The sequence below is a fragment of the Battus philenor genome, unplaced genomic scaffold, assembly GCF_028537555.1.
Source record: "Battus philenor isolate CCGP_79_NKW_IND1 unplaced genomic scaffold, ilBatPhil1.0.hap1 SCAF_14, whole genome shotgun sequence".
NCBI lineage: Eukaryota > Metazoa > Arthropoda > Insecta > Lepidoptera > Papilionidae > Battus > Battus philenor.
Window position 1 is genome coordinate 7593967 of NW_027181676.1, and position 15064 is coordinate 7609030.

A 15064-nucleotide genomic window follows, 5' to 3' on the forward strand; every position below is an offset into this window, starting at 1 on the left:
ATCACACAAAATTTCGCTTGGTTGCAAATAATGGAGGATAATCGTGTATATATATAAATATATATATATACATATATATATATATTTACATACATATATAAAGGGATATGCGCGGGAAGTTTATATTTGAGATTTCAAAACTGCCATTTTGTTAAGATTTTTAATAATAATACAGCAGCGCGTGAGCGAGTATACCTAGTGAATTAATAAATAACCCAGCTGGATAGCTGTTGCAACAAAAACTTACCACCCGGGTGTTCTTAATATAAAAATCCAGAAAATGTCACCAAAACATAAAGTTGATATTAAGGATGAAGTTAAAATAGCTTTTGCTCTCTGTTTATACTCTGGAGAATTCCCTTTAGCTAAATATAGACATTTCTGTTACACAAAAATGTGGAAATTGTACTACGTCTATAAATATGCGCACATTGCGTTAACGGTAATGTAATTGCCTTATAGGAAACCTTAAAATATCTCAGAAATAAAAATGTCCATAGTTATTTACGGGTTATTTTTACCGTTAAATGTTTAACTTCTATCTGAACACACATTCGAAGGTAAAAAAATAAGCTTCGACATTATTTCATTTTTAAATTATAATCTAAAGAGAGAGAGAGAGAGAGTTATTTAAATGCATCAATAAAAAAATATTTTTAAATTGTAAATAAAAATAATGTAGAGAACTATATTGAAGTCGTTCAAATGTCACCATCATTAGCACATATTAACTACTTATTGTAACGAAACGCGAGTTACCATAACAAATAAATTAGAATAATAGCATACCTATTGAGCATAGATGTCGGTCGGCACTCTCGAGTGCACTCGAATCGGAAAGCTAAATTGCACTGACCTCCTGAAAAAACTGTATTGGTATGACATCGTAAACTACGGCTGAAATGACGATAGTACAACGTAATACATTTTCGTAAGAAGATCGATGAAATTTTAATTTTCTCGATATTCTTTTACCTTAAATATTTAAAAAAATGTACGGTTTTGTTAATTCGAAACAAGCTGTTTAGCTTATAATTTAAAATTATTACTACATAACACATCCAGTAACAGCAAGCCTAAATGTTGTATAAATTGATTATAAAAAGAACTTATAGTGTATCACCAATCATCATTAACCAAAAGCTTCTTATCAACTTGAACTTCTTAAATAATCTAACGACTAACTTAAATGCATATACTCACTACTCTTAGTGCCACTCCAAATTAAGACTTGTCCTCTTATATACCAATGTGTAAAAAAAGTGAAACTATGAAAATTAACTTCATTTTTAATTACTTTATTTCAAGCTCTTTTTTATTCAATATCAACTCTGCAATCTGGTTGTTTGATTTCTTGTGGTGTACCTTCTGATAAATATAGTAACTTTTCTTTACAACGACAAATAAATTAGAAAAAAATTGTTTATTGTTTCACATATTATTAGATTATTATATTTTGTTCCAAGTTACATTTTCGTATAGGATTACGCAGTCATAATTTGTTTACTAAATCTGTAAAGAAAGCGAAAACTCAAAAGTTATGAATTAATATGAAATATTAATCTCAGTTAACGCTTCAATCAAATCTAACTCCCATTCTCTCACTTTGGTCATTCAGTTCGCCTCGGGACCTCTTACGATACGTACGCCTGCGGGAAATTTTCGTACTCTGAAAGTGCGAGTTGCCTATGAAAGTTTTTAAAAATAATTTTTATATTTTTGTGCTGTGAATAAAATTAAAAGTATTCGCGAAACAAATAAAAATAAAATGATTTACGGAAACATGTTTGCTCTCCTTTTGGCTTTGCTATTGATAACGAGTAAGTCTTTTTAATTTTATTTTTATACCAAGATGTAGATAATAATAGCCTAGTTCGAAAAATCTTTATATTGTGATTATTTAAGTATAATGAATAGACAAAACTAATCAAAAACATTAAATAAAATCATAACAATCAAATTTCATATTTTTTTCATTCGTATTTAATATGTATCTTTGAATAGCAATCTATTAAGATTTTGCTCCGTGATATGCTTGTCTTCATATTTCTTTCTAGTGCCATCATCATCATCACGTCAGCCCATAGACGCCTACTGTAATGCATAAGCATAGGCTTCCCTCGAATATCGTCACAATGACCGATACCAGTGTACTTTATCTCCTCTTTCTCTACTAGAGGCCTCATTGGCAACCTTCCAGTAGCTCAATGAGCTACGAGTAAAGGTATGCTCGGGATTTCTTTACGAGATCGAATCAGGAACGAAGAAATCTATAGTCCAAAGAAAGTAACTAACGGTCTACGTTTACGTACGTGGGGCCGAGAAACTGATGGCCGCTTAGGCCTCTAGATTCTCGAGTGGCAAGCACGTATTGGCAATCTGAATACAAAACGTCTGCCCATAAGGTTAAAGTCGGCAGAAGACGCTGGATACAGGTCGCTTTCAACTGACCATACTGACGTCTGAAACAATGATGACAATAATAAATTTCCAAAAATTATAAAATGCTTTAATTTTTTTAACTTCACACCATTACGCGATTTGTACTTATGTTTGTAAAAATCCTAATACCTTTTATTTAATATTTAGTCCAAACATGGTGAACATAAGGCATATAGCCTTATGCTAAGATAGTGTTGAATAGTCTCTTGTTTTTTAAAAATCTGCGGTTTGTATGTAAAAATATGAGCCTTCTTCGATTAGCTCTCGGGTTATTATGATGCAAGAAGGTGGTCAGAAGTGACTAAGCATTTCAATATCCTTAGCTGGAAGTACCGAAAGGCAATGATTATATCGAAGGAATCCGGACATTGTACAGTTTACTTCTGCGAATAACCTCCAAAAGAATCTACGAATTGTCGATACCGATGCATAAGGAATTCGTTTGAAACATTTTTTCTCACTTTGTTATATTCATATATATCAATACAATTATTATTAATAATAAACCTGTGTAATGTAGCATGTAATAGAAATTATTGGTTAGTTTTTGTTTAATTTCAAATTATGAAATCGCTTCGTGTAAAAAAATTCAAGTTGGCTCATTTGTCTGGTTATATAAAATGACGATAGGAAATGGTTTATCTCACGTTATGATGAATTCATGATGAAGTTCAACCTTTTACACCACAGTGTCTTTTCAATATTGAGTTACGGGTCAGAAACGTGTTTAAGTTCGTATAGACCCGGAAAATTCTTAATTTTATTTAAAATGATTCCGTGGACTGCAATCCGCACCAATGAGCCCATTCTACGTTATCTCCAGCACCGAAGTTTTTTAATTGTAAAGAAGATGAATAGGTGGCGTAGCATAATCAAGATTAAAAAAAAGTTTACTCCATATTTAATATTATATATATGCTATCACAATCGTCAGCTATATATACAAAAATATTTAAATTAAAAACAATACCACAATGATACTCGAGCCTACCTTATTAATGTAACTTTATTATTTGTTATTTAATACTTGACGAACAAACCGAAGCAAAGAGAAAATTTACAAAAAACGTATCTTGTTTCAATAATCAAAGTCTAATTCGAAAATGCACACGAAAATAATTATTATTTGACTTTTCAACAACTTTTTCTTTTTCTGACTATTCGTTCAAATTTATTTAACGGGTATATTATATAATGATTATAAAGAACAAAACAAAAAGAAAATTACGCCTGGGAAATCATAGTTCAAATTGTAAATTTCAACCTAAGTTTCAATAAAAATTAAAATATAACACATTTACTTTTATTTTATCATTTTTCATGTACCCTTTCAAAATGACGTTTTATTGAACACCTCTTCTAAATATAATGAATATGTTTATAACCAAGCGGCAATGCCTTTTATTGAGTTCTTTGTAAACGTACATTATTTAATATTATTCATTAATTGATATTATATTATCATCCATAAAGAGTCATTTATTGTGATCACTTGTGAACGTCATGAGAATATTTCCAGGAAAACCCAAATTAACAGAAACTAGAATTCAATTACGCTAGCTATAATAGTAATCTAAAATTAGCTTTGTAAATTTGCGCTATTTTTTACATTTTTCAATTTATTAAATAACTAATAATATAGATTACATTGGAATATCTTGCTTGAATGGTAGTATGTAGTTGTAACAAAAAAGTAATTAATTTTATATAGCCCAGAGAAAGATGTGACAAACGTAATTTCTAGTGTTAGCCTTCTTCTGTACATCGCTGTTTTTCGAATATTTTTTTTCATTATTTTAATACTCGTAGACAAGATTATACACAAATTAACTATTGTTTTATCTTGAGATATCTTCTCTCTAAAAGCGCATCATCCATATAAGTACCACAAAGCCAATTAGCTAGTTATGAAATCATAGTAAAAGCTTATTTCTATCACTTAACATTTTTTAAAAACTATTACCTTATTTTTATTAGGTACGTACAATGTTTAAAAATTCATCTAAAGTTCTTATATAATTTTTTTTATACTTTGATACATTCTTTATCGTGAGTTACTAAATATACAGATCACGTTTACTAAAATTTGTCACGTATAATTATACTTCTCATGGTGAGACGCATATATAGTGCTTTGCAATACATAGTAAGGGTATACATAATAACATTTGACTTTACTCGATATGGGAAACTTGCTTTTGTATTATAAATGTTATACGAACGGTATAAATAAAACCAAACAGATATTATTAAAAAGTAAATATACATTTTTTAAAATGTAAGTAATTTTCAAGCAAGGAATTTTAAAAATCATGTTATTGCCTTACACACCCTAAAAATACATTTCAACAAACACGTAAACTCTTTAAAAAAAACTTTTCGAATTAATTTAAAAATGTAATGAGATACGTAAACCAAAAAAAGATATGAGCTACCTGATTCCGCTTACACTGTTTTGCTTATAATTCGATTCCCTCCGGCAGTGTTTTCGACTGTCTACAGAAAATATTATGTGCGAGAATATAAGAAGTCTTAATATCGTTAGCATCAGAGTTGATTTGTTTTATTGATTATTTCTTAAGGAATGTCTAATACTCGTATTTACCAAATTATATTATCTTCTTTAAACACACAATATATACCTCTTCGTAATATACTCTCATGTAGGAATAAAGTTAACCTTCAAATACGCCACTCAATAATAATTAAAGCCTTTTTAATAAAAATTTTAATATGTAATTATTATAATATAATATTATTTATCATTTAAACATTTATTATAATTGATAGCAGCCTGTTTTGTAAACATAAGTTAATAGTAAATTACAGTGAGTGTCATAATTATGCAGAAATAAACAGGTGAGTTCTTCGAGAAAATTTTGTAAATTAAAATATCGCAAATGGTTAAGGAAAAACGTTTTATTTACCTCAGCATTATAAATAAGAAATGAAACAATATTTATTTAATAGAAGAAAAAAACATTTTGCAGAAAATTACGAAAATATAAAGTATGAATTTTACAGTAATATTAGAAATTAATAATGGACTCTCAATGTATTATTTCCACATTGGGTAAGTCTTATATCAACACAATTGGAATAATAAAGAGCTAACAATAAAACACAATTCTACTGTAACGGATTTATTCTTAACTGGCAAATTACTACGAAATGTTTTACAGTTTAGTTCATATTAACTGAATGATTTATATACCTACAAACTTTTCAATGTGTTAATTTTGCGTTTTAGCCTCGTTTATAAATTGAATAATATTAAATTGTTCTTATTACAGATTAATTATTTTATCTAGTTATATGTTTTGGCTTTGAAAAACATGTAGCTTCTTTATTATTAGGCTAAGCAATGTTAGCTATACTGGTAAAATGACACTAGCCGTTTAGTAGTCTGATCACGTCTGAAGATGCTTATTTCTTATTTGAATGGGAAAACACCTGCCTCTTCTTATTCTTTACTAAAAAGTTTACATAGTGTTAAGCAAAACGGTTATCGTATGTTATAAATAAATATCGTCTATATTCTGATTACTCTAAACAACCTGTTTCCTAACGTAGTTATTGGAAATCTAAAGGAGACGCCTATGTCCATCTGAGAAGTTGAACTGATGATGATAGTATTCCAGATTACGAAATTTTGTTTATAAAAAAATTAATAAAATATCATAATAGAAGTAGAATCGAAAAGAAATACATATCTAACCTTCACTAATCACATTAAAAAAATCAACATTTACAATAACAAAAATTCTTCAAATTTATAAGAAAAGTTTTCGATAACGTGTGGGGTAAAATCGTTTATACCAAAAGAATTTTTAAGAAGCAGCGTATTTCAATCCGTCAGATTTCTTACTCCTACTTATTATACAATATACTCTATCCAATGAAGAACAAACATACATATAAATAATGTAAGTAATAATGGCTATGCTAATATATATTGATTTTTTCTTCATTACACATAATTACGGACGAGTGCTCCCAATCGCTAACTACATAAATAACATCAACTCTATGTGAATATAGTAACAAGTTTTTATACACAGATTATAAATAAAATAAAGTTCTTATTTAAAATACTTTAATATCATCAGTTACAATGTCAAAAACATAAACTGTTGTAATTTAATTTAGACATTTTGCAAATTGAGAGAAAGTTCGTACGTAGACTGGTATATTAAATTTACTGCCGCTCCATATTCAGTGTTCATCATGTAAAATATTTAAATTAGAAAATGGCATTGTATTTGAAAGGACAGACAATAAGTGATCACACCGCATTTATTCGTTTTACCATTACTTTACATATTTACATTAAATTAATAATAGGACAGTTTAGATCCTGAGGCTTGCTCGGTAATCTGGCGTTAGTTATAAAATTCCACTATTTAGTTACTAGTATTATATCAGTAAACTATTTAACAAAAGTCATTTCTGAAGGATAAAAATTGTTATTCTTGAAAAATGTAGATCGCAATTAAACAAAAGTTATTATAGTTGTTCATTTAGACTAAAAATATGAAAGCCATAAAATCAAAGACACTTAGACTTAACTAGACAGATCAATAAAAAAATTACTAATTTATAATGTTTAATTTTTCAAATACCAATTTAAATTAAAAATAATTTAATTTGGGTAGGCATTTATATGCGGTTTATGATCACCGATTATTTTAACCTTTTAAGAGGTCAGTTACTACCTGCTCGGAAATCTATTGAAAAGAGCTGGCCAAAAACTCAAATGTAGTTTATTAAAATTAAATTTAAAAAAATTTCATGTGTATTTTATAATATCAATCATGTAAATGTGTCAACTAACCGAGGTCCACACATTTCGATCAATTACAAACTCTTGAATACTATGATAAGATTTATTTAATAATATACTTCTAATCTTACATTTAAAACTAAGAAATGAAAACTCTAAGATATCTAGTGCAACTTTATTATATATGCGTACACTCAGAACCATGAAGGACTTGTAAACTTTTTGAAGACGAGGTTAAGGCATTATGAGTTTATTTTTATTTATTTTATTTATCACGTGACTCACTATTTCTCGTATAAGATTTTTAATTATGGCGCACAAATAATATGCTATTATATATTTTCGCTTTAGAGGTGTAAAAGTAAGAAGAGAATAAACGGAAACGGAACATCCCACACGGCATTGTAGAAATACATTGTAAACACCTGGAATTAGGCATCACTGCTTAAAGCCTTATAAATATCCCCTCTTTACTTTAGTTGTGTATTTAAATGAATCGATGAATCTCTGAACGTTAGATTGTACAAGTCATCAAGGCACGGACTCTAGAGCATGTGATCAGATATGCAGACCAACCCCGAAGAGAAATAGCCTTCTTTCTTCTTTTCTAATCTTTTCATATAATCCTCATGTAAGAGAAAGATAGAGAATTGATAAATTTAATACTAGATAAAATCAAAGTTATTACACTTAATTTTCTATAACTCAGTAAGAAGAGGAAATCGTTGTTAATATTGAATTGCCATTTTCATGCAAGAACCACCGATTATCATGATAGCATGTGTTTCTTATGAAAAAATAAATAAACTGGAAACAAGTGTCTTTTTAAGGCATAGACGTTTTATGTGAAAGTCTATTACACTCGTTAAGGAGGTAAACACCAGTTACGTAAACAAAGACGAAACGGCAAAAATAATTTGTTATTTATCTGTTTAAAATTTAATATAAATAAATATTAATAACTAAATTATTATTTAGATAATTCATATCAAATAAATAATAAAGTGCGTATATTTCCAATCAATAATTATTGTTATATGCCTTATAATATTTTTTATAAATACATGACTTAATGTAAACTTTATACTTTTTAAATAAAAGTTTGTAGGTAAATAATTTCTTTGTAATTTATTTATATTATTTATCTTGTTCAGTGCCATTGATCGGAAGCCCTCGATGAAGGCCTCCTTCAGCTTTTTCCAGGCTTCTCTATCCATAGCTTTCCTTCTCCTTTCATTTCCTGCTAATGTTTTTATTTTCTTTATTACTTTTGGTCCTTTTCATACAGTCGTCGTCAATGTCCATATTTTATTTATATATCTTGCTATATATCCTACCCACTGCCATTTCTGTTTAAGACAACATTAAATTTAGCTTTAAAATCAAATACATGAAATGGTATATAAAATCATCACTAAAAACAGACGCTGCACAACCACCATATTTTATACATGAAGTCAGTAACAAGTTAAAGGTGTTTTTTTTTAAATAATTGAATACAAATGACGTTGCTCGATTCATATTTATTAACTAAAACATATGGTAAGTGGTTTATGAAAAGATAACATTTAGTTTGTACTTTGGCATAGATAATAATGTGTTAATAGAGCTAAGTAGTTTCAGAAATAACATTACGATCTTTAAACAATTGATAAACTAGTACATGAATATCAATCACTTTATTATTGTCTGCTGTCGAGACATGTTTACACATTTTGTGCAACAAAAAGCTCCAGATAAACATTTTTTTGAGGAATTTCATTTTAGAGTACGAAGTTATACCTTTATTGAAACGCTACGTCTTTTTCTATTGTCTGCGATCTCTAAGCGGTTCAACAGGTACCGTAATTGTTACGTTAACCTTTTAGAACTGGTCTGCTTTAAAATAATATTGAAAAAATATCTTTAATTTCAAAAATCTTTACTTATATTTTTAAGTAAATATATCATTTTGTCATTTATTTTCAAAAATTGGCGGCCACTGTCATTGCCTTACAGAGTTGTTAAATGTAAATTTTCATTGTATGATTTTATACGATTCTCATTGCGGTCTCGGTCAGGCTTTGATTAAGTTTTTGTGATAAAGCTCCATCTTTTATTACTATTTCAACTAGTCAAACAACTTCATTACATAAAATAGTTATAATAATTTAAAATCGTCCGTTATATTATTGTAATCGGAGTAATCAAGCTTGGTCGTATGTATGAGTGATATTCAAAAGGTTTTTCGTTTTAATGGTCAACTTGGCAAACTTTGTGCTATACGAGTATCTCATATTTTGACCGATAGTCAAAAACGTCGTCACATTGCTTGTTGCCGTAACATGAATAAATCAATAAAAAGCATACTAATAACTACAATATTTGTAATTAGACGATCCTCAAATGCTTTATTTAATCTATTGTTATAAGGCCAAAACCAAAGAGACAATCTCCGTTTAAGTCTTAAGAAGAATTGCTGCAAAAGTTAAAAAAGAAAGAAGCGCAGGAAAAAAAAAATGATCGCCTCATTCATTGGTCAGAGAGGCCATTGTGCAATTATGGTTGTCATAAAAAAGTTGTACCAGCAGAGTGATACACTAGCATTTGTTACCAGGACAACGCGTTAATGCACTCAGCTAAACGAACAACAGAGTATTCAACTTCATTATTCCTTTGTATCATGCGACATCCATTAATTCTCGACATTCATTAAAAAGTAAATGGAATGGGTTTCATAAATTTTTAACACCCAAAAAGGAGTGGGTTCACAGTAACTCACAATAGTTTTACAAGATACATAAGTAAATGGTCATTTTAGAAAACCATAAATTAAATATAAATAGGTACTTGGCTTAACCTGCATTGAATTTTTATTGTGGGGTTATAAAGCAGGTCGAAAAAATATTATTGCTATGACAATTTACATTAATAATTAATGTCAAAATAAAACAGAAGGAAGTCATGTTCTATATTTGAACTTAAATTTTTATTTCTTATGGCCATAGAGTGACTGTTCTTTGTGTAATTATTTTAATTAATCTTGATCTTCAAAAATTATGACAAATTCTACTTTTTAATTAATTGTTAAGTTCAAAATATTACTTCATTAGTTATAATTTATTAAAGCAAAATATCTTAAGGAAAATACATAAAACATGACATTTTAGACTGTACACAATTCCACTGCTCAATATTTCCAAATGCACGGCTTCCATGCATGAAATTTGCAACTTCTGGTTGTAAGCCAGCAATGATTATGTGATGACAGAGCCAAAATACGACACGTGTCAAAAGCAAATTTCGATTCAGTTGTTTACTAACAATGTTGACACATAATGTTTGCAAATTTAATAGAATAATTGCAAACAATTATGAATCAATAACCTATAACGAACAATATTAAATGTTTTGAAACTAGACTGGTTATAAGAGAACAGGCTGTATAAAAAACTTTGGGTCAACTTTAAAATTCCTTACCACTAATAAAGGAATGTCTTTTTATTATATTATAAAATTTATAGCGTAGAAGAATAGATAAGAAATTTTCTATTGAGCTTTAATTTTCTTGCTAACAATTGTAATTGAGGGACCGGTTTTTGAATTATAATTCTAGAAACTGACTTTTACTGAAACAATCATACTCCGTAGAATATCTAAAACTTATTTATTCAACCTTTTACAAATGTCTAAATGTTATTTTTTCAACCTTTTTAAAATTATAAAATGTTTCGCTATAACTGTATTCACTATACTATCCATGGGCACAGCGTACAATATTGCAAACGACTATTGCTAATCATAGCAACAGTCGTTTGCAAGCTATCAATCATGATTTCATAATTTTTCGGATTTTTTATTGAGATATAGGAAACTAACGATAATATTTTAAAAAAAATCTAACATGATACTGAAGGTGTTTTCATTGTCTAAGTAAAAAAATTAAAAGTTTCGTCTAATCTCATTAATAATTGTTACTTTGAATCGTGAATCACCATAACAGGTGATTTATATTCGGTATCATTTATTTACTAATCTTAATACAAAGAAATATATTATATAAACTACGCATCTATCTAGTCTATCTTCAAACTTTTTTAAAAAAAATTAAGAATCTAAACTTTTGCATTCTCTAGGGAAACGACAATATTGTATTTAGTTTTTTTTTGTATTAAATAAATATTATAATGCTTGTAATCGTTTATATCATTCTGAAAGTATATTACCCTTTATTTTTTTGATACACTGCGTAGTTAAGGATTAATCAAGGATTTCAATAAATATTTTATTACGTATACTTGTATTTTGGCAATTGCGACTTTGTTCCAATAACCTATTGAACTTGAGGTAACGGTTATAATGTAATTGTCGTGTATATACTTGTTAAAATTTCGCAATGAATTGTTGCTTCTAAGAACTTAAAAACTAGCAATTCATATTTTCACAAAGAATAAATAAGAACTCAGAGTTGTGACCACTATCATATAACATTATATTAATCTAAATTATTCATCGCAGGTGGTGATGGTTCACAGTTAGGTGAAACAGACAGTTGTGATCCAGCGGAGCTGAAGCTATGTGTAGAATTGATACCTCGTACACCCGTGGGTCTGCCAAGAAACAAAAAAGAACTGGACGCACACTGTTTGTAAGTAATTTTTCGTTAATATTAAACAATCTATCGTCTATAGACATGAATGAATGCATCATTTCTATTATCTTCACCAGTTTACGTTCATCCCATTGTGAAACCCTGTCCTCCTTATTCGACCGCTTCCGGTCGCTGTGCGTTGGTCCATCTGGAAAGAGGTCGCGCCGCAACCTTCGTCCCTAATGCGGCTTTAAGATTTTCCTCCCGAATCTACTGACACCTACAAAATAGATATGACCACTACTTCGGTTTGCAAATTTTGAAAGCTATATCGACAACTTAAGTTCACATAAGAATGGATAAATGCGAGTATAGTGGAGAGTATTTTTTTTTTTTCAATTAGTCCAATAAAATTTAGAAGAAATTTAAGTAACGCTTTCAAATCACATTTTACTATGTATTACCAAGAAATATATTGAAACAGATTTATTACACTTTCCTAAGTTTATCTCGACTGCTTTCACACAAAGAGGTAGTTTACTTAATTTTAATGCAGCGTTTAATTTTCTTTAGTAATCTATTAATATGGTTTTAACATCGAGCATCTTTACAAATATACTTAAATTTTAATGTCAATTATAGCATTTAAGATGGCAGATCACTGAAGATGTCTAAAGTTTCTTACAATTATTGATTTTAGCTCACCCAAAAGGCCTCCGCAGGTTCAATTTTTTTTTCAGTATTTTAAAATAGTATATCATACTAATTCGGGTATTTGCAGCCTTGCCTTTGTAACATTTTCGTTTTATTTTATTCAATATCTCATCAAGTTCTGATTCAATGCAATAAATAATTTGTATAAAAAAACTATAATCCACATATTATATACTAAATGTATGTAACCACGTGTACATATCATTTCACCGATAGACATAAACCATTCATCCCTAAATTCAACATACAATGAACGCTTATCGTATCACGCAGACCGTCTCTTCGTCTGGTCAGGCATAACTTGCGCCACGTGTTTCTAATCGCAATATCCATTACGATGTATCTATTTCAAGGACGGTCACGTATGCGTCAGATTTTAGTGATATTTGTTAGTTTTCACATGTTTGTTTTCGAAACTTTATATCGAACCCTAGTAAAGTTTATTCTTAATATATGTAAAACTTTTGTTTAGAGCTTACCAGACGGGTATGGCGTGTATGGATGTGTGGATCAAGCGATGCTTACCAACTGACGGACAGAAACTGGTTCAACAACAGATTGGCGGTGCCCGGGTCCTTATGCGGTATCTTTGCACAAATGAAACTGCTTTAAGGAGAGGTCAGATGTGAACCGTATCATATTAGATATAACATATCGAATAACTTATCTATTAGATATCATATACTGAATAATCGAACTTTTTCCGTATAATGATTTATGTAAGAAACTTTTCCCCTCCAGCTTAGCGAACTTAATGAACGCTTGCCCATTCCCTTTTACGGATGGAATTTAGTAAAATCCTGTAGCTCTAAGCTGATGCCGTTCTTAGCTCATGTCTACTCAACAAAGAGAATATTTTTACCAGATTTCAAGTCTTTAGGCCTTATAATTCCAAAGATATCTCTATGAGTACATAGATAAAAATAATAGATAATTCTTGGTTATCGTTAAATTTTACAAGAGCTATACAATTTTTTGTTAATGTTAAACGTGATTTTTTTTTGGTATATAAAGTCTTTTCCAGGTGTGATGATGGTGTAAATAAATATGTAATAATAATGTTTATTTACACAACATCAGAATTACAATTGTTGCTTACCGAAAGACTAAGTACAATCTGTTTCGTAGAGTAAATTAGGTTATAATAATACTTTAGACTGCTATGCAGCGTTATACAATACTGAGAAAGTATCTTAAAAAAATTAAGCGGCTACGACTTTATAGTAACTGGATGCTTTTCATACAATAAAAAAAACAATAAGATATCAATGTATAATGTATAATTATTCATTATCCTTATTAAGAGTTCCTGAAAGAGCCGATATGCTGGTCGCTTGTGTCGCCTGACTGGTCGCGGTGCGTGGACGAGTTGCAGCTTGCTGTTCGGGACATCACGGAGCGTTCGCAGCAACTGGCTTACTTTAACAGGAACTACGAGCTTTGTTGGTACAGTATTATTTATTATTTTTCATTAACATATTAATCTCACATCCATTGGCTCCGCGTGACTATACGCTGGTTCATCTAATTTGGCGTACCAACTAAAGGTTAAGTGAAATATAATATTAATGTATTTCAGCGCCCGGGACGAGTTCGTTTCGTGCGTGTCGTACGCGGGGCGCGCTTGTTCGAGCAGTGCGGCTAACCTGCTGCGTCGCATGGCGTGGGTACTGGCGCAGGACGTGGCGGCCTGCAGTCAACAGCCTCGCGCCTACTGCTCTGCTCCAGGTCTCCCTCCGCCCCTCACCGCGCCACTGCTGGCGGCCCTCTCAAGCATTATGATCTATCCACCGCTATTATAAACTTTATACTATTAGGTTTTATAGTCACAGTTAATAAACGTGTGAATGAGAAAAAATTACTATTTGAAAAGTAGTATATAAATGTAAATGAATATGTAATAAGGTATTATAGGAAAGAAATAAACTATTGAAAGTATAATACAGACATCTTTTATTTCTTACTTCAACCAAATCACCATCATCTCAGCTGTAGGAGGTCTACTGCTGGGTATAGGACTCTTCCCTTTCCATTCCTATATTTCCAGTAGAGTTGGTAGGAAGCACCTGGCAACATTGATTTTTTTAGTTATTTGTATTATTAAGTCGGGGACTCGTCTACTTCCATTGCGTCTTTTTCTTCATTCACAACTTTGTTTTGATTATCGGTGATAGAGTTTAAGTTTTTAGTTATTGTAATGTCTTCACTAAATTTCATTAACCCTCCATCACACGTAACCTTGATAACATTATAAGACATTACAATACTCGCATAAACAGAAAATAAAGAAGAATATACACAATTTTTGAGATACAAATATCAAAATTAACAGAATGATTTTAAAGTAGGAAAGCTGTTGTTAAATGTTCGGTATCGAGCATGAAAATAATGAAATTAAATAGTAATTTGAGGTATAATCCGAATACTACACTACTGGATGATTAGTAATGATGAAAGTTAAGTGAAGATCAACTATTGATCTTTCTTTGTAATATGAATTAGTCCTCATTAAGCGCCGGTATGGAATTTTGACTCAAAATGTGAGAACGTGTGTT

At 30.0% G+C, this 15064-nt stretch overlaps 1 protein-coding gene across 1 annotated transcript; it reads left to right on the plus strand.

The window, feature by feature from the left end:
- The first annotated feature begins 1659 nt into the window (after nt 1-1659).
- LOC137918437 (uncharacterized) lies at nt 1660-14356 on the plus strand. Its single transcript, XM_068761242.1, has 5 exons — nt 1660-1820; nt 11723-11852; nt 12982-13127; nt 13814-13955; nt 14089-14356. The coding sequence occupies exons 1-5, from the start codon at nt 1769-1771 to the stop codon at nt 14309-14311; spliced, it is 693 nt and encodes a 230-aa protein (XP_068617343.1). The 5' UTR covers nt 1660-1768; the 3' UTR covers nt 14312-14356.
- Nucleotides 14357-15064: the final 708 nt, after the last annotated feature.

Excerpts from the sequence above, each read along its gene's own strand:
- LOC137918437 (XM_068761242.1), top strand. The coding sequence starts at position 1,769 with ATGATTTACGGAAACATGTTTGCTCTCCTTTTGGCTTTGCTATTGATA. Across the intron at positions 1,821-11,722 it reads GGCTTTGCTATTGATAACGA|GTGGTGATGGTTCACAGTTA; the intron begins GTAAGTCTTTTT and ends TATTCATCGCAG. Across the intron at positions 13,956-14,088 it reads AGGAACTACGAGCTTTGTTG|CGCCCGGGACGAGTTCGTTT; the intron begins GTACAGTATTAT and ends AATGTATTTCAG.